This window comes from Oncorhynchus kisutch, linkage group LG6 (assembly GCF_002021735.2).
Source record: "Oncorhynchus kisutch isolate 150728-3 linkage group LG6, Okis_V2, whole genome shotgun sequence".
Classification (NCBI taxonomy): Eukaryota; Metazoa; Chordata; class Actinopteri; order Salmoniformes; family Salmonidae; genus Oncorhynchus; species Oncorhynchus kisutch.
The window spans coordinates 61,953,941-61,977,675 of NC_034179.2; the positions used below are offsets into that span (position 1 = coordinate 61,953,941).

General features: G+C 42.5%; 2 protein-coding genes across 9 annotated transcripts in view; both read right to left on the reverse strand.

The window, feature by feature from the left end:
* LOC109893118 (protein spinster homolog 1) overlaps nt 1–8,532 on the reverse strand; it is a 31,308-nt gene extending 22,776 nt beyond the window's left edge. For 2 of the 7 annotated variants that reach the window (XM_031827098.1, XM_031827094.1), the window contains exons 1-8: nt 7,911–8,193; nt 6,418–6,633; nt 4,655–4,857; nt 2,283–2,434; nt 2,084–2,150; nt 1,725–1,867; nt 1,300–1,452; nt 711–900 (exon numbers count right to left, since the gene is read on the reverse strand). In XM_031827098.1, the coding sequence (XP_031682958.1) occupies nt 711–900; nt 1,300–1,452; nt 1,725–1,867; nt 2,084–2,150; nt 2,283–2,434; nt 4,655–4,857; nt 6,418–6,625 (1,116 nt within the window). In that variant the 5' untranslated portion in view covers nt 6,626–6,633; nt 7,911–8,193. Of the gene's footprint in view, nt 1–710; nt 901–1,299; nt 1,453–1,724; nt 1,868–2,083; nt 2,151–2,282; nt 2,435–4,654; nt 4,858–6,417; nt 6,634–7,910 lie in introns of all 7 variants that reach the window. The other 5 variants (XM_031827099.1, XM_031827095.1, XM_031827096.1 and 2 more) reach the window with 5 other exon arrangements.
* A 1,123-nt stretch (nt 8,533–9,655) lies between these two features.
* nfatc2ip (nuclear factor of activated T cells 2 interacting protein) lies at nt 9,656–15,989 on the reverse strand. 2 transcript variants are annotated; one of them, XM_020486157.2, is made up of 9 exons: nt 15,675–15,989; nt 14,870–14,983; nt 14,448–14,502; nt 13,889–14,006; nt 13,197–13,280; nt 12,791–13,043; nt 11,252–11,396; nt 10,457–10,572; nt 9,656–10,237 (listed from the first exon to the last, which is right to left on the reverse strand). In XM_020486157.2, the coding sequence occupies exons 1-9, from the start codon at nt 15,753–15,755 to the stop codon at nt 10,076–10,078; spliced, it is 1,128 nt and encodes a 375-aa protein (XP_020341746.1). In that variant the 5' UTR covers nt 15,756–15,989; the 3' UTR covers nt 9,656–10,075. The 2 variants fall into 2 exon arrangements, with proteins under 2 accessions (XP_020341746.1, XP_031682960.1); XM_031827100.1 differs by lacking the exon at nt 15,675–15,989 and adding an exon at nt 15,227–15,622.
* Between the last annotated feature and the right edge of the window lie 7,746 nt (nt 15,990–23,735).

Genomic DNA, 23,735 nt, shown 5'->3' on the forward strand with positions numbered 1-23,735 from the left:
AGTCCCATAGGGCGGTGCACAATTGGACCAGCATCGTCCGGGTCAGGGGAGGGTTTGGCGGGGGTAGGCCATCATGGTAAATAAGAATTGTATACCGCCATTTGTTTATTTTGGCACTATATCTGAGTATCAGCTGTCGTCAAACACTAGCGATTCTCTCCCTCAATATTGTGTCGCAAATTCTACTAGATGAAAAGCCGAAATTAGTATAAACCAAACTAGATTTTCTACATTTCACCTCTCTTAGCACATGGTCATTTCCAGGTAAAAGGACCAAACAAGAAGTTCCTAGGAGCATATCAGATTAGGTGTCCAAATGAAAGCTAATTGTCTGAGAAAGTAAAGCATGTATACTGAACAGTAATATAAACGCAACATTTAAAGTGCTTGTCCCATGTTTCATCAGCTGAAATAAAAGATCCCAGAAATGTTCCCGACGTGCAAAAAGCGTATCTCTCAAATTTTGTGCACAAATTTGTTTACATAGCTGTTAATGAGCATTTCTCCTTTGCCTAGATAATCCACCCACCTGACTGGTGTGGCATATGAATAAGCTGAATAAACAGCATGTTAATTACACCTTGTACTGGGGACAATAAAAGGCAACTCAAATCTAAGTGGAATTGTCCATACCCAAAATGCCTACTATTGAGAACGCAAGTATTCAGACACGGCCACACAGAGAGAGAGAGAGATGGGTGTTGACTTACGTATGTGGCGATGGGGCTGGCCTGAGCGAAGACGATGGCGAGGTAGAGGAAGGGAGCTGAGAGGAGGAGTCCTAGAGCACACACCAGGGGGTCAGCCCTCGGCGTCCTCAACCTCAGTCTCCTACTGACCTCTGCACCACTGGCCACGCCCAGGATCCCCGACACAACTGTGATGATGCCAAAGTATAGGCTGGGAAGGGAGAGAGTGAGAGAAGGTTCATAACAATTCATTCCATGGGAGACATTTGTTTACCCTTGCTGACTCATGTGTGGTTTTTTTGTGTGAGGTTTTGACAATTTCCTGATAAACTGGATTCCTTTTAAGGCAAAAGTTTGATGTCTATTCTCTACTGCTGCTCTCTATTCACTGACTCCTACGGTCATCTCAAGCCGTTGCAGTCATCAGGAGTCGAGTGTAGTAGTGGCAACGATGTTGTGCTGATTCAATCTTATCCTGTGATCCTGATGATACCTTAACATCCTGACTGATTATAAAGTGTCATTGTTCAGCGCCTACTTCCTGTGTGTCACCTGTTGGATGTCGGTGTGTGTGTGTGTGTGTGTTCCCTATCAGATGTCTGTGTGTTACCTGTCGGAGGTGTCGCATGGCCCCTTAACGCAGGGGGGCCTCCCTTCGGTGAAGACAGCAGCTCTGAAGAGGAAGGCCGGGGCCCAGAGTGCCAAGGAGCCAGTCACAAAGGCCACTGCCGTGAAGCCAAACGTAGACAGCACAAAGCTGGGGCTGCACACAGACACACACAAAGATATTGTTTTGATAACTATTCTATAGGACCAAAGATGCATTAGAATTGTGAAATGAATACAGAGCTATAGAGATATGGTCAAAACATAGTGGACTATTATAGGGAACATGGGTGTCATTTCAGACGCAACTCCAGTCAAAAGTAGTGCACAATATAGAAAATAGGATGTGATAGGATACTCAGCTCTGGTCAAAGGTAGTGCTCTACAGAGGGATATCATTTGACACTGGGCTTGTGATGGCGGACATACTTCCTGCAAAGAGCCTTCATGTCACCCAGCCAGCTGGTCCTTTGGAGTGTGTGCTCCGGTCGGGCCTCGATAGCACCCCTCTTTGGCTCTTTCACCACGAACAGCAGCAACACCACCGCTACCAGTCCTAATGCAGGAGTCACCTGGGGGGGGGGGGGACACCATTTTAAATGGCATAATTGATGTAACTAAAACATGGACACATTGAATTTAAGAGTTAGATGAAAGGTACCACCATGCTTATATGCATGTTTGTATTACAGTGTATTATTCCCTTTATGGTTGAAAGTGCATGTATTTAGAGTAACGTTTGTGTTGAGAGGTATAATATCCAAAAGCTCAGGGATTAGTTAACTCACCCGCAGGGCCCAATGCCAGTCCCCTGCCAAGTCATCAACCTTTGACCCCACGATGTAGCCCAGACCACTGAGGAAGGAAGGACAATGGAACAAACATTCACCACACAATTCGCTCCTCCTATCACATAAGCCAAGACCAATAACAAAGATGGACACAGATGTATTCATTACTATGTTCTATTATGTTCTATGACCTCACCTGCCCACTGGAATGGCGAAATAGAAGACAGAGAGCATCTGCGTCCTCCTCTCCTTGATGTACAGGTCAGCGATGATGGTTGGGGCGATAGTGGAGTAACTGGCCTCCCCAACCCCCACCAGGCCACGCGTCAACAACAGGAGCCAGAAATACTGACAGGAGGAATGTGGGAGAGGAGGAAGAAAAGAACATGCCTTCAGGTTAAGATTTAACTTTCATTTAAAATTAGGGGAGCCTATTGAGACCAGGGTCTCATTTTCAATGGTGCCCTGAGGACAACACATTCACACTGCAACTCCCCAAAGGGCTCGGGAGAGGTCGAAGGTCGAGTCCTCTGAAACATGACCCGCCAAACCACGCTTCTTAACACCCACCCACTTAACCCGGAGGCCAGCAGTACCAATGTGTCGGAGGAAACACCATTCAACTGGACTAAAAGTCGAAGTCAGCCTGCAGGCGCCCAGCCCACCACAAGGAGTCACTAGAGCGCGATGAGCGAAGTAAAGACCCCCAGGCCAAACTCTCCCCTAGCCCAGACGACGCTGGGCCAATTGTGGGCGAACTATGGGACTCACGGTCATGGCCGGTTCTGACACAGCCTGGGATCGAACCCGGGTTTGTAGTGATGCCTTAAACACTGTGTTGCAGTGCCTTAGACCACTGCTCCATTTTTTACATTTAAAAATGGCATTCTTATTTAACATATTCAACATTAAACTCAAACTGCCACCAGGGAATCAAGATGCAGGTTATTCAAAAAATGGGCAGCATTAAAACTGAAGACGAATTTACATAATTCGGTGGAGACGGGAGCTTTAAAATGTACTCCAGCTTTACTCTAGCTCACATCTCTTCACACAAGGACAGACAGGCAGGCAGACAGAGAGAGCTTAGGAGTTGCCACACACACAGACGGATAGTTTGATGTCAATTCATATACACTGTATGAGAACCGGGTTTTGGAACTAGAGGTCTTCACATGTCCAAAAAGTTGGATTCGTCCCGAAATGGATCCGTGGCTTTCCCACCCGACCAAATAAGCATACATTTATTTTACAAAAACGGAGACCCCTTCCGAATGGACCAAAGGTCAATCGGAGCCATTCTGAAAAGTACTGAGGAAAACAGACACATGCTGGTTTGGATCCGAGAGAAAGAATTCTCCAACTGGGCGCAGCCAGCACCATCAATAAACAAGCAATATTGGCCAAACCATCCACAGTTACATGTCCTTAAAACAAATTACAAACAAACAATTTGTTGTGTTCCGACATATTCCAAACTTTATAGTCCATTATTTTTTACTTTCCTGAAACAATAGTTGTCTACCTCACGGGTCGGAGATTTGAGCAATAGATGCATCTGGCCATTGCATGCATATAGACCTAGGTGTTCACAGAACTATGCATTTTAAAAAATATGAATATATATTATTTAAAGGAGCCAAGCTTAGGCTTAGCCCTAGAGAGACCGGGAGAAAGAGAGATTTGCCGGTACTTGTCAAATGGCTACAACTCCCTATACAGATATACGCGTACAGGAGGCGAATTCGTTCATTTTCGATCCAAATCTATTTTATAGAATTATTACATTATTCGATTATAGGAGTAACTCTGGAAGGCCTAAAACATTCCTCATCTCAAGGTCAACTGTCAGTCAGAGTGTCTGTGCGCACTGCCTTCGTAGGCCTGCTGTAGCTAAGCCTAATAATAGCCATACCATACCTTCACAAAAGGTTCTTAACTTTATTAGGGTAATATCAAAAGTAAGTTAAGTCACTGTTTATAGGGTAAATATGAACAGGTTATTATTTTGTGGCATTCAATGAATTACCAACAAAAGGCGATCGCCTACGGTAGGTCTACCGTGCGCGCAGGGAGTAGGCGCGAATTCATCTGTAGGCTATGAAAGACATCTCGGCCAGCTACAATGGTGTGTATAGCCAACCTGCCCCTCGGAAGTATAGTCTAACTGACGTTACAAGGGTAATCAGGGAGAGATAAAAAAAAAAATTAAGTATTTTTTTTTAAAGAAGAGATTTTTAATAAGAGAATAATGGAGTAACGTTAACCTTTTCAATGCTAGTTAAGGATACTATAGGTCACGTTTCACATTGGATTTATTAACTACAAAAAGGTAAGACGTGTTTTTATTTCTAAATTCTGGTGCTGCTCTGCAAAAAAAAAAAAAAAAAGCTACGGAAAGGAATGATATAAACCGTAACTTTTTTAGGGTTCAACCCGGTTTTATTTTGCTGGTCGGAAGAGTGGATCGGAACCCAAAATATAATGATTATGTTCAGAACTAAACGATTGGGAAATAATTTTTGCTCCAACCCCTGCTGAAAATGATAGTTAGGAAGTGTCCCTCACTTCTTTGGGCGTGTAGGAGCTGGCGAGTGTCACGATGGACCAGAAGCCTATGCCCACACTCATGATCATCTTCCTGTTGTACCGGTCGCCCAGGTAACCAAAGACAGGAGCCAGGAACATGTAGCTGCAAATGAAGACTGTTTGGAGCAGCCCTGACTTCCCATCATTGATCCCAAAGTACTGCTCAATGTCAGGCAGAACACCTAAACAAGACAGAGACAAAGCTGTGTTTTACGACATATGAGAAATGACTTATCCAAATAATATCTTGTGGTTATGATAGTCTAATACAACATGCTTTTTAGGAGTGGCATATGCTTCCGTAGCAAAACAGATTCATGATTGTACTTTGTCTGAAATTATCATAATATACACACGACCGTTCAAATGTTTGGGGTCACTTAACACATTTTTTTGTCCATTAAAATAACATCAAATTGATCAGAAATATAGTGTAGACATTGTTAATGTTGTAAATGACTATTGTAGCTGGAAACGGCTGGTTATAATGGAATATCTACATAGGCGTACAGAGGCCCATTATCAGCAACCATCACTCCTGTGTTCCAGTGGCACGTTGTGTTAGCTAATCCAAGTTTATCATTTTAAAAGGCTAATTGATCATTAGAAAACCATTTTGCAATTATGTTAGTTGTTCTAATTAAAGAAGCATAAAACTGGCCTTCTTTAGACTAGTTAAGTATCTGGAGCATCAGCATTTGTGGGTTCAATTACAAGCTTAAAATGGCTAGAAACAAATAACATTCTTCTGAAACTCGTCAGTCTATTCTTGTTCTGAGAATTTAAGGCTATTCCATGCGAGACATTGTCAAGAAACTGAAGATCTGATACAACTCTGTGTACTAGTCCCTTCACAGAACAGCGCAAACTGGCTCTAACCAGAATAGAAAGAGGAGTGGGAGGCCCTGGTGCAAAACCGAGCAAGAGGACAAGTATATTAAAGTGTCTAGTTTGAGAAACAGACGCCTCACAAGTCCTTTACTGTTAGCTTCATTAAATAGTACCCTTCAAAACACTAGTCTCAACGTCAACAGTGAAGAGGCGACTCCGGGATGCTGGCCTTCTAGGCAGAGTTCCTCTGTCCAGTGTCTGTGTTCTTTTGCCCATCTTAATCTTTTATTTGCCAGTCTGATATATGTATTTTTCTTTGCAACTCTGCCTAAACCTCACCCTGTAAAGTTTCAACTGAAATTGTCCAAGATGAATTAGCTAGCTAGCTTTATAAACAGTGCAGACAATTCAATTCGGGCATGCTAGATGAATTACATAGCCAACATTTATATTGATGCTGTTTACAATAACCAAAGTGAAACCATGACGTATGACAGGATTGGATGTTGTATGCAATTTCAATGTTGTTTGAGTTGCTTTGTGTGTCAGCAAATTTGTTTGAGATAATCTCACTAAAAAAACACTGCTTGACATAGGCGTTTTCAAAAGAACCGCCAGTCAAGGTGAGCTCCCCACCTACAGCCTACTAGCTCCCCGCCCACTCAGTCTCTATCAGACTTCCTTGTAGTCTGACATGAGAGAAAAACTACTTAAAAAATATATATATATATATTATGACTGATGTTTAAGTCACACATAAGGCTATTTTACATGGGAATCACATTGACTGTTTGGGGGCTTTAAGGTGAGGATCTATTTCTAAACACTTATGATATGTAGCTCCCCTTTAAAGAAATGTTAGGTGAGCGTTGGGTTAGGTAAATGTTGGTGTAACGTTAGATTGTCAATACCAGCCACAGTGAACCTGTCCATGTAGTTGAGCAGGTTGATGAAACACAGGACAATAACAGTGAACACCGCTCTCAAGCTGGACACTCCGCTGGCTGGCTCTTCTTCCCGGCGCTGGCTAGGCCCCGCACCAGGCTCTTCTGAACCCTCTGCCTCGCTGTCATCGGAGAAGAAGGGCGTGGTGTCTGAGGTGGGGTCGGCTAGAGACATCACAGCTGCTGGAGAGATTAAGGAAGGAAACAGAATGACGAGGTCATTTTGGCTCAACAAAGTAGGCACCTTGAGTTAAATTGAAGTCATGTGCAAAGAGTCCTGGCAAAAAAAAAGGAGGGAAAATAAGAGGAAAAAAACCGAAATTAATGGCAGACACACAAATTGCATTTCAAAAGTGTGTCATTGTAAAACCAAAGCTAATTTGAGTGGTGTGGTTGTGTTATTTGGCTAAAGGGAAAGTAATGTCATTTAGAGCCAGGGGAACAAGACAGTCAGAGATAATGTGGGAGAAGGGGGGAGTATAGCGATGTAGTCTTGTGATGTACGTCAACGAAACTAGCTTACTGTCATGTGAACATGGACAGCACGTGTCTGAATGTGCGTGTGTGTCTGTGCGCAGTGTTAAGACTGTGTGTGTGTGTGTGTGTGCATTTGTATCAGCAAGAATTTACGCTTTTTTAGAAAGAGTACATGAGGAAACCCATGTAATGAAAGATACCATAGATAGAACCATGAGTTACGACTTGAGTCTGGTTTCTGTATGGTTTTCCCCATTTCCTCAAGTGTTTTTTTACGTCAGACAAAGACTAACTCCAGCTGGTCACCAGACTGTCGGGTCAAGTTGTGCTGACAGGCAGGCTAATACACGAACATCCTCTTCAAAACAACAAGCTAAACTGTGCATAATTAACCACAAAACTATGTCTAGAGTAGAGGGTTAAAATGCATCGTCCGTTTACAGATGGCTAAATAAAATACTTAGCAAGTTAAACTAGATAATATCACAGACTGTTTGCACGCACACACACAGTGAATGCAAGAAATAATGGATGTTCTTTCAATTATGGTTGACTATATTAATTTGATCTAGTTTGAGCAGGGTTCCATTGTTTTTTGTAAGGTTGCAGAAGTAGACATGTAGTTAACGTTAAGTTAGCTGGCTATCGTTACGTGATTGCTGGACAGCAAATTATGTAGCTAGCTATTCCGACCCTATAGTCATGGGACGTTGATTGGTTAGCTTGTTGCTAGCAACCAGTGGCACCGTAAACAATTACCAATCGCCTTGTTAGCTGGCCAGCTAGCTACAAAACTAAAGCTACCTAACATATTTGGTCAGTCATCAATGTCAGTACGCTAGCTAGTTAATAATATGTAACAACTGTATTCCCTAACTAGCAACCCAGTAGTGTAATCATACCGACTCTCGTATACTTTGTAACATATGTCCATAATAGCTTTGTGGCTGTGTGAGTCAGAGCTACTTTTTGTCATTGTTTACCTGGTCAACGCAGTGATGAGTCGGGATTGATGCGTCTTCGCGAATTTATATCTGTCTCGGGTCCTGTGTTGATGTCAGATCTGCTCTGGGGATTTGTGGCATTAGCTAAAAACACACCAGCGTCAACATTTCTGAAAAACTGGTCGTACGAAGGTAAAACGCTGTTTTTGTGAGGCGCAACTAGGCACTCTTAATCATCACGGCGCAGCCATGTTGAAATTGTATCCAACTTCCGCCCCTTACTCACATGACTTATTACAACACCACCTCCCTTGGAAATCGACCAACAATGAAACTGATACCAGAGACTGAACACTAAATAGATAGCAAAACCAAAATACATTTCATTGGCAAATAGTACAAGTAAATAGTTTAATAATACATCCACAAAGAAAGAACCAGTGGAGGCAGCAACAGGAAGGTAGAGGGGGGCCAGGGGAGATTGGGCCAGGTTTGTCCAGGTGTCAGGCCAGAGTGTCATCAGTTACGGTCCAACGCTTCGATCCCACCGACAGCGACAGTCTCAGGGCCTCCGGAAAGGGAGAAAGAGAAAAGATGCGGGTTAGTGAGAGCATGGCTAAGACCATAGTACACCACATGCACTGGGGTTAGATAATAATCAATAGTGTTGTTGTGGACACTGGATCATCTGACTAACACACACAAACAACCTGTTCAACCTCGCTGTGATACTGTAGGCCTACTTATGTTACTTCAATGAGTCAATTCAGGTAGCATTCAATGTCTTGTTAACCATGGCAATCAGCATTGTAAATAAAGAGATGTGCAGAAAGATAATCAGCCTCTTGTGTCTGTGGATCCTTTCCCATTAATGTACGATTCATGTCAGCCAGGCCCAGCTTTTCAAAGATACAGCATTTATTTAAAGCTCTCGTTGAGTCTATTGCTTCAGTCCTTGATTCGTTTTCACTTATTATTACCTGGTAAATAAGCAACAATGCTGGGTAACCACAAGGAGAATAAGGCTAGGAAAAAGTCCATGTCAGCCAAGCCCATCTTTTTAAAGAAACACAATTTATTTCCATCTTTATTTGAGCAAAATAAGTTGTGATCACAAGAAAATCTTAACAATTCAGGTAAAGAGCGGCAGTCACGCAGACAAATCTGAATGTTCGATTACAAAGTGAGAACAATTAGTTTCCCTTGCTGTTATATGGCTGCTACTTATAAATACTATAACAGTAAATTAATAGATGACATTCACTGCCATAAACCTGTCTCCAATATAATCGCATAGTTTACACAGACCCAGCGTGGACCTTTGACAAATACATCTGTGTGAAAAGGCGTCCCATGGTGTTTTTTTTAATCAACAATCTATTCCAAACACTGGTGGTAACCATATAATCCCAATAATGTAGGTAGCCTAACTACTATGATGCCCCCCTCTGGTATGTCCTATTGTGAAATGTCTGGGACTGGTTGTTGTTTCACTGTTAATAGGTAAAATATTTTTGAGTGGTTAAGTCAAAGATTAAATTAACTGCAATACACTGGTCTGAAATATTTTAGCATAACTAGGCTACATACTAGGCATAACCACAAGAGGCATTTCTCCACACTAAAACATGTCACAGTGAAACATGCCTAGCTCAGCTCACTGGGGCATGATTACGGAACGCTCTTTGAAATAAGTGCCGTATTGTCATATACCAACGGATTGAGTTCTCACCACACCAGTGTACAGGTCCATTTAAAATCAATTCAGACAACATTACAGTGCATTCATTTGAACAGAGACATTTTTATTTCAAAATCGGTTCAAAACACATCTTGTAAATAAACAATCATAAATTGACAGTGGCAATATTGAAGAGTCTTATTTGGACCAAGTGCAGTAAGTGCATCTTAAAAGAACATTGCACTGGGACATCTTTCTATCCTTTTTTTGTTTGTTGTGTCCATCGCATATACAACTAAATCATCTATGACAGGGGTTCTCAAACATTTCCTTGGGGACCTCCAGCCGTTTCATGTATTTTAACTATATCAGCTAACACACCTGATTAAAATGGTTAACTAATCAAGTCCTTGGCTAAGTGAATCAGGTGAGTTAGTATAGGGCTACAACACAATTTTGAAACGTCTGGGGATCCCAGAGGAGAGGTTTGAAAACCACAGCTCTATGAAAATACCACAGGTGTTTACACCCACACCTCAATGACATCACCGTCCTCCATGTCCAACTGGGAGGGCGTCTGGCTGTGGACGACCTTTGACCCGTCAAACTGGAAGCGCACCTTGCGTCTGGCATCCACGGACATACTGGACACATACTGGGAGAGAATGGAGCCCAGGGGGGCATCCTGAGGAAGAGAGTGAGAGATGCGAGAGAAGGGGAAAATGAGAGTAAGGGAATTAGGATGAACTGTGTTCCTTCTATTCTTTATGAACAGTTGAGAAGAAAAGGTGAGTTTAAGACCAAGGCTGTACTCCAAACAGCTTTGTTCCCTCTGCCCTTGAACCTTACACCTTTGTGCTCAACCCCAAATTCTTAATTGTGAGAAACATTGGATAATGCTCACTTTGTGTAGGGAATATTCCTGTGCTGAGCCTTTCTCCTTGGCCTGCAGTCGCACAGTGAGCATGTCACCACTTTGCTCAGACTCGTGTTTATCATCTGCTGCTATGACAACACAGTCTGACAGAAGGGAGGGCAAAGTTAAAACAACAGCACAGAAAAGAGGGTTTGTGATCAAACATTGAGAGTGGAGTTGCTGCCTTAAATTATGAAGCATTATATTAGAACACTGTTTCTCAACTTGTGGCTGTAAAAATGAAATAAAATTATACTCCAGTCTGAACTTAAACGACTTAAATCAGCTAGAAAGTATGTAGAAATGATAATGAATTTAAAAATCTATATATAATTCAATCTCAGATTATGATTTTTTCAATATAGAGCTATTAGCAGCACTATTTTTGGTAGATTTTTGAGTCTCAAACCAGTTTATTATCATTCTTCATCAAGAATGTGGTCAACATTTTATCATTGACAATGAAACAGGTGGGAATGTTGTTCCCTTGTCATAAAATTGCTACATTTACATACAATATAGCATAAAAATAGTTTTCCAGATTTGGCGACTATAGCATTTCATCGTTTAGTGTAGAAAGCAATCTAGCACAAAAGCACTCTTTTACGCAATGCTAATATTGGGTTGTGACTCAGACAACCTGGCTCAATTTGTTTCCCGAGGCAACACCAGTTGTGAACCACTGCATTAGAAGGTGAGGTGCAACACTTTCCCCATTGTAACGACTGTGTGAGACATCCAAGTGTGCATCCCACTAATGTACGCCACTATGAGTCATCTCACCTATGATGTCAGCGATGCCCAGGCCCAGCTCATTGGCTGTGGAGTGGACAGGAAGCTCTATGTCTCTCCTCAGTAACAGGATGCGGGAGGGCGGTACTTTGAGCTTGACTGACAGCTGCTCCACCGCTTTGCTCAGAGGCACCGTCTGGGAATGAAGAGCCTCAAGTTAGGAACTAGAAGAAACTTCCAGTGTACTTGTGTAGTAGCGGTGGCTCACTTAGCTAAGCTAACGTGATGATGAGTAACCTTGCCTGACACCAGAAAACATGTGTTAGCACCGCGAGTTAATAACGCCAAAGGCTTTAGCTTAGTAGGCTTTGAGAGTCTTGTGGCGCACAGGATTAAAAAGCAGTCACACTCATCACAATGCTCACATCCGGCTGTAACTGATCTCAGTTCTGGCACACTCAGAAGTCTCCTGATTCTTGCAATAAAAATTACACTGTCGCCAAGGTAACAGTTTTCCTAATTGAATTTCATAACTACTGAACAAAAATATAAACACAACATGCAACAATTTCAAATTTTTTACTGAGTTACAGTTCACTTAAGGACATTAGTCAATATAAATAAATTAACTAAGCCCTAAACTATGGATTTCCCGACTGGGTAGGGGTGCAGCCATGGGTTGGCCTGGAAGGGCATAGGCACACCCACTTTGGGTGGGTGAGCCAGGCCCACCCACTGTCGAACTATGTCCAGTCAATCAGAATGAGTGTTTCCCCACAAAAGGCCTTTATTACAGACAGAAATTCTCCTCAGTTTCATCAGCTGTCTGGGTGGCTGATCTCAGACATTCCCACAGGTGAAGAAGCCAGATGTGAAGGTCCTGGGCTGGCATGTTTACACATGGTCTGTGGTTGGGAGGTTTGTTTGACATACTGCCAAATTCGCTAAAACAAAGTTGGAGGCAGCTTATGGTAGAGAAATTAACATTACATTATCTGGCAAAAGCTCTGGTGGACATTCCTGCAGTCAGCATGCCAATTGCACACTCCCTCAAAGCTTGAGACATCTGTGGCATTATGTTGTATGACAAAATTGCACATTGGCTTTTTATTCCCCCCAGCACAAAGTGCACCTGTGTAATGATCATGCTGTTTAATCAGCTTCTTGATATGCCACACCTGTCAGGTGGATGGATTCTCTTGGCAAAGGAGAAAAGTTCACTAACAGGGATGTAAACAAATGTGTACAACATTTGAGAGAAATAAGCTTTTTGTGCGTATGAAACAATTCTGGGATCTTTTGGGACGAACACTCTACATGTTGCATTTATATTTTTGTTCAGCATACATTCAGCCTGAATTGAACACAAAAGCCCTCTTTGATCCTCTAGATGATCCTCTGTTAAAGGAGATTTTTAGTCTAGGAATAGATTTACTCTGAATCTGGGAAACTGGCCCCTAGAAGTTAATGTCCAAAACCGATCCTGGACCAACCTGTTAATGACAACCTACATCTTTTACCTGAATCACGACACACTCACTTGAGCATCACTATGACACAACAGGAAGTGGTGCTCTTCCTGATTCTTACAGTTAACACAGGGATCTTGTAGAGGTCTGTCCGGCTGCGGAACTTGAGGGCGATCTCTCTGGATGTCAGGGGGCTGTGATCTTGGGAGGGGGCGAGGGGCTGGCTCCTGGGCCGGGAGTTTGGGGACACGAGGATGATATCATCATCGTCGTACTCGGTGAGAGGAGGGGAGTGGCAGCCGCGGCGTCCAGACCGCTCCTTGGCCTCGGGAGAGAGGAGAGAGCCCACAGCCTTTAGCTTTCTGTTGATCTCTCTGAGAGTGAGAGTGAGAGAGAGCGAAAGAAAGAGAGAGCCACCGGGGACAGGCGTAAGAGAGACCGATAAAGTGACTGGTGATGATATTGTAATTGCATTACTGAAAGGGCATTGTATTTCTGTCTCGGACATAGACAAAACATCAACTCACAGAATCTTTCGATTGGCCCGATTGGATACTTTGACAAAAGGGCTGCCTGGAGGTGGGGGTGGAGAGGGGGAACGGATGTCTACCCTGAGAGAGAGAGAGTATTTTAGAGGGTGGGGGGGGGGGGGGGAAGAGGTTACTACACTAAGAATTGTGAGCCGCTCTGGCTCGCACAAGCCAAAGCTCATGCAAGGCTACTTGCAGAAATCGGACACTATTTCCTGGTTGCTAAAATTCTAATTAGTTTGCCTAATTTCAGTTTGTGTGACAAAATAAGCAAGTATAGTGTAGAGAATCATTGTACCATCTAAACCGCTGTGAAATATCTTTTCCATAACCAAAAATATTGTATTTTCAGTGGTTTGAAGTTGGTGTGCAAAACTGAAAGTAAAAAAAACGCAAAAACAAAACTTAAGAACAGGGAGCATAGAAATGGTACACATAGAACAGATTCAGTGCTTTCCATGAAAATGACAGCTCTATAACACACATTTACATGTGAATTTGGTCAAGTCCCCAAAAAAGTTAAATATTGCAGCTTTAAAACCATACTTGAAATATTGTACATAAATACAAATTAAATACACTACTGCCACCTTCTGGTTGCCTGGGGTAGTACAAAAACATGCTACATATACAGTAAACACAGTAAATGAAAGCAGGGCAGAGTACACCTTTAGCAGCAAGTAACTCACGGATCTTTGTCCTCTGGCTCAGACTCATCCTCTGAGTCATTCAAGGTAATGATGATTGGCTTCTTTTTCTTTGAGGGTGGAGACTTGGCCCACAAACTGACCTCCTCTGCATTGTCACCTAGGTAGAGAAATCAAATTTGGGTGGGCATAATTTGTGGAACGTTCCAACAGGAATCTGTTCCAAAAACGTTGTAAATAACAAGGTTGTCAAACAATAACGCATAGAAAGTTGTATAGCGGCCGAATAAGATACCGGGTAGGGAGTGGGCTATTTCATAAAGTTTTTACTCACCACATTTATTCTGAAAAATGTCTCTGGACAAACATTAAGAATAAGCTACGTGGTGAGTTGATGCCTATTCGGCAGGTGAAGGTGAGGTGAATTGATCATACTACTTGGTTGGCAACCTTGCAACCTTTGTAACAGAATCTTGTTGGAACGTTCCAGAAATTACACCCACCCATCAAACTCCATGTTCAGTTCAACAGACAGGAATTGAACAGGAATTAACTAGTAGCATTAACTAGTAGCCTCTGTCAGTCCGTCTGTAGTTCATACCTGCGTTAACATCACAGGCGAAGAGAGTTGGATTCAGCTGTAAGCTGCTGTTCACCTACAAACATAAATACAAAATGACCCGTATTTGGTAATGAAATAGATTTTACAAATAGCCCAGCCCCGTTGCATTGGCAAGGCAAAACATCTGTGTGGGAGTTTTGCAATTGTTCATCTGCAGCAGTTGATGTACATATACAAATATGTGTGTGGATGGGATCAATCTACTTTGATACACTCAGGCAACACACTGATACAGAGAATCACAGACACAGACTTTGCCAGTCAATAAAATCATTAAAGCAAATTTAAATAGAATTGACTATGCCAGTAGCAGAGTAGTAAATAGCTTCACACCATAGAATTTGAATAATTAAATAGGAACAGGAATATGACTCATTTAATAGGATCTCTATGGGCCACACCTTGTTCGAGTAGATAGGCACGGTGGTAATCGACGAGGGGTCGATGATACGACGCCGTTTGGGTTGAGGCTTCACGGGGGCGGTCGACTCAAGGTCGCTGTCACTGTCAGAATTCTGAACGAAGGGGGGGGAGATCACACACACACACACACACACACACACACACACACACACACACACACACACACACACACACACACACACACACACACACACACACACACACACACACAAACTTTGATCAATGCCTTACATGCTGAATTAACGTTACTGTAAGTTGGATAAACTTGTAAACATTTGACAAACTAGCAAACTTTCATCGATGACACCATACACCCTTCAAATTAAAATATGGACCTCGAAGCCAGTTCTCTTGCTTTTTTTCTCCATTCTTCCCATCTAATCAGCGACTGATATGGGTGCAATTCATTATCAGGTAGAACAGAAAACAAAGCAGTAGTCCGGACCACGTGAGGTAAGATTTGAATACCCCTGCCATACACCAACCATCTCACTCAGCATGTCTAGTTTGATCGGCCCAAAAACAGCCGGTTGGGGGCGGCTGGCTTGGTTAGAATTTAGCATAAACATAGCATATTAAGCACGCAAATGATGAAAATAAACATTGACGCTAGCAGCACAAGTAAACCTAGCTATCTTATGCTAGCACAGATCGCGCTATTGTTTTAGCTAGCTGTCTACTCTAGTAAAGACTCGTTTGCATACTTTTGTGCTAGATTGCTTTCTACACTAAACGGGCTTATCGATGATATCTTTACTTTTGGACGTCCTGGAAAATATTTACCACTTCAGCCATTGTTTCCCTCCAATGTGATGATTTCACCAACCAATCGCAGTGTTTTCTGGGGGGAGGTTGTGACCTCATTCTGGACCAATCATCTCTGGGAAGAAGACGTGGAAGACAAATTTCATATACACAAATGTAAATTTACAAACAGAAAACCACATTTTCGTACCCTACAAAAAGAAATTGAACTGTATTTTAAGACGGTTAAATGCTCTACTAACAAAAAAGCAGTTAGAATTGTAAGTATATGCATGTCCCTTAAGGTCCTTGTGTAATTGTAATGTGATATTGTACCCCCTAGCTCGATTGTCTATTATTTGTAATCTATGTATGCTTGTGTTCCCTCATGTGCTTTATGTATTGATTTGTTGTTAATAAAAAAAAAAAGAAAAAAAAAAAGAAAAAAAAGAAAAAAAAAAGATAAAAAAAAGAAGACGTGGTCGTAGCTTTTCTAAACCCAGGGACGCGTCATCGCATGTCACAGAGTTTCTAAACCCATAGGCGCAATATTGCAAGACTTCTGGGAACGCTTACGAAACAGACCAAACAGACTAGGCCGGGGTTTGGGGTATGAGAAGTCCATAAGATATGTGAAAAGTTCTTCCTGAGTTGTTCGTTTTCTCAAAATCTAAAGGCACAACCTAGATTCGAGCCAATGTCCTAGGTAGTTGAACATGTTATCAGCGGTGGAAAAATTACCCAATTGTCATACTTGATAGGAAATTACTCAAAAGTGAAAGTCACCCAGTAACATACTACTTGAGAAAAAGTCTAAAAGTATTTGGTTTTAAGTAAACTTAAGTATCAGAAGTAAATGTAATTGAATTTTTTTAACTTTAGTATCAAAAGTAATAAGTATACATAATTTCCCGAGTGCCGCAGCTGTCTTTTTTTATAATTTTTATAATTTAACCTTTATTTAACAAGGCAAGTCAGTTTAAGAACAAATTCTTATTTACAATGACGGCCTACCCTGGCCAAACCCGTCAAAAGACCTCCTGCGGATAAAACATAAAAAATTAATCAAATATAAATATAGGACAAAACACACACACGACGAGAGAGACAACACAACACTACATAAAGAGAGACCTAAGACAAAAACATAGCAAGGCAGCAACATATGACAACACAGCATGTTAGCAATATAACAACAACATGGTAGCAACACAACATGGTACAAATATTATTGGGGACAGACAACAGCACAAAGGTCAAGAAGGTAGAGACAATAATACATCACACAAAGCAGCCACAAATGTCAGTAAGAGTGTCCATGATTGAGTCTTTGAATGAAGAGATTGAGATAAAACTGCTCAGTTTGAGTGTTTGTTGCAGCTCCTTCCAGTCGCTAGCTGAAGCGACCTAGGGATGTGTGTGCTTTGGGGACCTTTAACAGAATGTGACTGGCAGAACGGGTGTTGTATGTGGAGGATGAGGGCTGCAGTAGATCTCTCAGACAGGGAGGAGTGAGGCCTAAGAGGGTTTTATAAATAAGCATCAACCAGTGGAGTGGGTTTTGCGACGGGTATACAGAGGTGACCAGTTTACAGAGGAGTATAAGAGTGCAGTGATGTGTCCTATAAGGAGGTGGCAAATCTGATGGCCGAATGGTAAAGAACATCTAGCTGCTCAAGAGCACCTTTACCTGCCGATCTATAAATTATGTCTCTGTAATCTAGCATGGGAAGGATGGTCATCTGAATCAGGGTTAGTTTGGCAGCTGGGGTGAAAAAGGAGCCATTACGATAGAGGAAACCAAGTCTAGATGTAACTTTAGCCTGCAGCTTTATATGTGCTGAGAGAAGGACGGTGTACCATCTAGCCATTCTTCCAAGTATTTGTATGAGGTGACTACCTCAAGCTCTAAACCCTCAGAGGTAGTAATCACACCGGTGGGGAGAGGGGCATTCTTCTTACCAAACCCCAGGACTTTTGTTTGGAGGTGTTCAGAACAAGGTGAAGGGTAGAGAAAGCTTGTTGGACACTAAGAAAGCTTTGTTGTAGAGCATTTAACACAAAATCCGGGGAGGGGCCAGCTGAGTATAAGACTGTATCATCTGCATATAAATTGATGAGAGAGCTTCCTACTGCCTGAGCTATGTTGTTGATGTAAACTAAGAAGAGCGTGGAGCCTAGGATCAAGCCTTGAGGTACTCCCTTGGTGATAGGCAGTGGCTGAGACAGAAGATTTGTAGATCTGACTTTATACACTGCATTCTTTGAGAGAGGTAGTTAGCAAACCAGGCCAAAGACCCCTCAGAGACACCAATACTCCTTAGCCGGCCCACAAGAATGGAATGGTCTACCGATTCAAAAAGCTTTGGCCAAGTCAATAAAATTAGCAGCACAACATTGCTTAGAATCAAGTGCAATGGTGACATCATTGAGGACCTTTAAGGTTGCAGTGACACATCCATTACCTGAGCGGAAACCAGATTGCAGTTCTAAGGCACTGCATCTCCGTGCTAGAGGTGTCACTACAGACCCTGGTTCGATTCCAGGCTGTATCACAACCGGCCATGATTGGGAGTCCCAAAGGGCGGCGCACATTTGGCCCAGAGTCGTCCGGGTTACCATTTGGCCGGGGAAGGCCGTCATTGTAAATAAGAATTGATTCTTAATTGACTTGCCTAGTTAAATAAAGGTTCAATAAAAATAAAATAAATACATTTCAAATTACTTATATTAAGCAAACCAGATGGCACAATTGTTCGTGTTTTAAAATTTACGGATAGCCAGGGGCACACTCCAACACTCAGACATTATTCAGAAACAAAGCATTTGTGTTTAGTGAGTCGCCAAATCAGAGGCAGTATAGATGACCAGGGATGTTCTCTTGATAAGTGTGTGAATTGGTCCATTTCTGCTAAGCATTCAAAATATAACGAGTACTTTGGGTATCAGGGAAAATGTATGGAGTAAGAAGTACATTGTTTTCTTTAGGAATGTAAGTGAAGTAAAAGTTGTCAAAAAATATAAATAGTAAAGTACAGATACCCCAAAAACTACTTAAGTAGTACTTTAAAGCAGGGTCATAACTTTCACTGGGGACATGTCCCCCCCACATTCCGAAATTGCATTTTTGTCCCTCCTAGTTTTGCCATTGTGATACAAAACGAGGCAACGGTGTGGTTTAGGACCATGCGGACGCCTCCGAGTGGTCGGGTAGGCTGTCTGGAGTAATAATTATGTAATAACTATGTCCCCCCTACTTTTAAAACCAAAGTTGCGCCCCAGCTTTAAACTATTTTTTACATAAAGTACTTTACACCACCGCATGTTATTACTCCAACCTCGTGAAATGTGCAAACTGACATTTTTGTCAAAAACAACTTTATATAGGAGTGCCATTGATTTGAAGGCCTGCACATGCTCAGTTTGGCACGAGACGATCGCTAGACTTGTCGTGTTTCTATGCATGAGCTTTGCTAGCCAACGTCGCTATGACATTGCCTACAAATGTGCTTCTTTATGCTGTACTGTCTTTTGTTCTGTTCTGGGCCTGGTTTCCGAAAAACATCTTAAGGCTAAGTTAATCGTTAGAACTATCCTATGGTTCTAATTAGCCCAATTAAGATGCTTCATCTTAGAACCAAATGATGTGCTTGCTTTCAGGGGCAAAGGAAAAACACTACTATATTTCATCTTCAATCATTTAAGAAAAATGATTGATTTCATTAAAGAGATTGAACAGTCTACTCTATATTCTAACAATATGGTTGTACAAGATTTGTGTAAGATTCCCAGCCACTCACCACTCGTTAGTAAATCCAACAAAATGTTAAAAACACTTTTCATGTGTACCCAAATAGAGCTCAGTATTTATGCTGCAATAGTTTACGTGTCGGGGGGCTAGGGTCAGTCTGTTATATCTGGATTATTTCCCCTGTCTTATCCGGTGTCCTGTGTGAATTTAAGTACGCTCCCTCTAATTCTCTCTCTCTCCTTTTCTCTCTCATTCTCTCACTTCTCTTGGAGGACCTGAGCCTTAGGACCATGCCTCAGGACTACCTGGCCTGATGACTCCTTGCTGTCCCCAGTCCACCTCGTCATGCTGCTCCAGTTTCAACTGTTCTGCCTGCAGCTATGGAACCCTGACCTGTTCACCGGACGTGCTACCTTATCCCGGACCTGCTGTTTTGGACTCTCTCTCTACCGCACCTGCTGTCTCTAACTCTGAATGATCGGCTATGAAAAGCCAACTGACATTTACCCGAGGTGCTGACCTGTTGCACCCTCTACAACCACTGTGATTATTATTATCTGACCCTGCTGGTCATCTATGAACGTTTGAACATCTTGGCCATGTTCTGTTATAATCTCCACCCGGCACAGCCAGAAGAGAACTGGCCACCCCTCAGATCCTGGTTCCTCTCTAAGCTTCTTCCTAGGTTACAGCCTTTCTAGGGAGTTTTTCCTAGCCACCGTACTTCTACATCTGCATTGCTTGCTGTTTGGGGTTTTAGGCTGGGTCTCTGTACAGCACTTTGTGACATTGGCTGATGTAAAAAAGGGCTTTATAAATACATTTGATTGATTGATATACACAACCATTCAAAAGTTTGGGGTCACTTCGAAATGTCATTGTTTTTGAAAGAAAATGATTTTTTTTGTCCATTTAAAATAACATAAAATTTATCATAAATACAGTGTAGACATTGTACATTACTATAGTAGCTGGAAACGACTGATTTTTAATGGAATATCTATATAGGCGTACAGAGGCCCATTATCAGAATACATCACTCCTATGTTCCAATGGCACGTTGTATTAGCTAGTCCAAGATGATCATTTTAAAAGGCCAATTGATCATTTGAAAACCCTTTTGCAATTATGTTAGCACAGCTGAAAAATGTTGTTCTGATTATAGAAGCAATAAAACTGGCTTTCTTCAGACTAGTTGAGTATCTGGAGCATCAGCATTTGTAGGTTCGATTACAGGCTCAAAATGGCCAGAAACAAAGACATTTCTCCTGAAACTCGTCAGTCTATTCTTGTTCTGAGAAATGAAGGCTATTTCATGTAAGAAATTGCCAAGAAACTGAATATCTCGTACAACGCTGTGACTACTCCCTTCACAGAACAGCGCAAACTGGCTCTAACCAGAATAGAAAGAGGAGTGGGAGGCCCCGGTGCACAACTGAGCAAGAGGACAAGTATATTAGTGTCTAGTTTGAGGAACAGACGCCTCACAAGTCCTCAACTGGCAGCTTCATTAAATAGTACCTGCAAAACACCAATCTCAACGCCAACAGTGAAGAGGCGACTCCGGGAAAATGTCTAAGTAACCCCAAACTTTTGAACGGTAGTGTGTGTGTGTATTTATATACAGTTGAAGTCTGAAGTTTACATACACTTAAGTTGGAGTCATTAAAACTTGTTTTTCAACCACTACACAAATGTATTGTTAACAAACTATAGTTTTGACAAGTCGGTTAGGACATCTACTTTGTGAATGACACAAGTCATTTTCCAACAATTGTTTACAGACAGATTATTTTACTTATAATTCACTGTATCACAAGGAAACAGTTCCGAAAGTATCTATATCCACAGTAAAACAAGTCTTATATTGACATAACCTGAAAGGCCGCTCAGCAAGGAAGAAGCCACTGCTCCAAAACCGCCATAAAAAAGCCAGACTACGGTTTGCAACTGCACATGGGGACAAAGATCGTACTTTTTGGAGAAATGTGGCCAAACAGAAACTATTTTGCCATAATGACCATCGTTGTGTTTGGAGGAAAAGGGGGGGGGGGGGGCTTGCAAGCCGAAGAACATTGTCCCAACCGTGAAGCACGGGGGTGGCAGCATCATGTTGTGTGGGTGCTTTGCTGCAGGAGGGACTGGTGCTCTTCACAAAATAGATGGCATCATGTGAAATACTGAGTTTAAATGTGTTTGGCTAAGGTGTATGTAAACCTCCGACTTCAACTGTATGTAAACAGCAAAAAAATAAAAAAATAAAAGAAACATCCCTTTTTCAGGACCCTGTCTTTCAAAGATAATTCGTAAAAATAACTTCACAGATCTTCGTTGTAAAGGGTTTAAACACTGTTTCCCATGCTTGGTCAATGAACCATAAACAATTAATGAACATGCATGGTGGTCGTTAAGACACTAACAGCTTACAGACGGTAGGAAATTAAGGTCACAGTTATGAAAACTTAGGACACTAAAGAGGCATTTCTACTGACTCTGGAAAAAATCTAAAGAAAGATGCCCAGGGTCCCTTCTCATCTGCGTGAACATGCCTTAGGCATGCTGCAAGAAGGCATGAGGACTGCAGATGTGGCCAGGGTAATAAATTGCAATGTCTGTACTGTGAGACGCCTAAGACAGCACTACAGGGAGACCAGACGGGCAGCTGATTGTCCTCGTAATGGCAGACCACGTGTAACAACACCTTCACAGGATCAGTACATCTGAACAGCACACTTGCGGGACAGGTACAGGGTGGCAACAACTGCCCAAGTTACACCAGGAATGCACAATCCCTCCATCAGTCCTCAGACTGTCCACAAAAGGCTGAGAGAGGCTGGACTGAGAGCTTGTAGGCCTGTTGTAAGGCTGGTCCTCACCAGACATCACCGGCAACAACATCACATATGGGCACAAACCCACCGTCACTGGACCAGACAGGACTGACAAAACAAGTCACTGGCCGGAGTCTGGCCTGGCCGGACTCGGTTTATCGTCGAAGGAATAAGCGTTACACCGAGGCCAGTACTCTGGAGCGAAATCGATTTGAAGATGGAGGGTCCGTCATGGTCTGGGGCGGTGTGTTACAGCATCATCGGACTGAGCTTGTTGTCATTGCAGGCAATCTCAACGCTGTGTGTTACAGGGAAGACATCCTCCTCCCTCATGTAGTACCCTTCCTGCAAGCTCATCCTGACATGACCCTCCAGCATGACAATGCCACCAGCCATACTGCTTGTTCTGTGCGTGATTTCCTGCAAGACAGGAATGTCAGTGTTCTGCCATGGCCAGAGAAGAGCCCGGATCTCAATCCCACTGAGCAAGTCTGGGACCTGTTGGATCGTAGGGTGAGGGCTAGGGCCATTCTCCCCAGAAATGTCCGGGAACTTGCAGGTGCCTTGGTGGAAGAGTGGCGTAACATCTCACAGCAGAACTGGCAAATCTGGTGCAGTCCATAAGGAGATGCACTGCAATACTTAATGCAGCTGGTGGCCACACCAGATACTGACTGTTACTTTTGATTTTGACCCCCCTTTGTTCAGGGACACATTATGTTCTTACAAATATTTTTGTAAGTTTGCGAGAGGACAATTATTTTTTTGCTGAGTTTATGTATGTGTACAGTACCAGTCAAAAGTTTGGACACCTTTGCCTTGATGACAGCTTTGCACACTCTTGGCATTCTCTCAACCAGCTTCACCTGGAATACTTTTCCAGCAGTCTAGAAGGAGTTCCCACATATGCTGAGCACTTGTTGGCTGCTTTTCCTTCACTCTGCGGTCCAACTCATCCCAAACCATTTCAATTGGGTTGAGGTCGGGTGATTGTGGAGGCCAGATCATCTGATGCAGCACTCCATCACTCTCCTTCTTGGTCAAATAGCCCTTACACAGCCTGGAGGTGTGTTGGGTCATTGTCCTGTTGAAAAACAAATGATAGTCCCACTAAGCGCAAATCAGATGGGATGGTGTATCGCTGCAGAATGCTGTGGTAGCCATGCTGGTTAAGTGTGCCTTGAATTCTAAATAAATCACAGACAGTTTTACCAGCAAAGCATCCCCACACCACCTCCTCCATGCTTCACGGTGGGAACCACATATGCGGAGATCATCCGTTCACCTACTCTGCGTCTCACAAAGACATGGAGGTTGGAACCAAAAATCTCAAATTTGTACTCGGACCAAATGATAGATTTCCACTGGTCTAATGTCCATTGCTCATGTTTCTTGGCCCAAGGAAGTCTCGTCTTCTTATTGGTATCCTTTTAGTAGTGGTTTCTTTTCATAAATTAGACCATGAAGGCCTGATTCACGCATTCTCCTCTGAACAGTTGATGTTGAGATGCGTCCGTT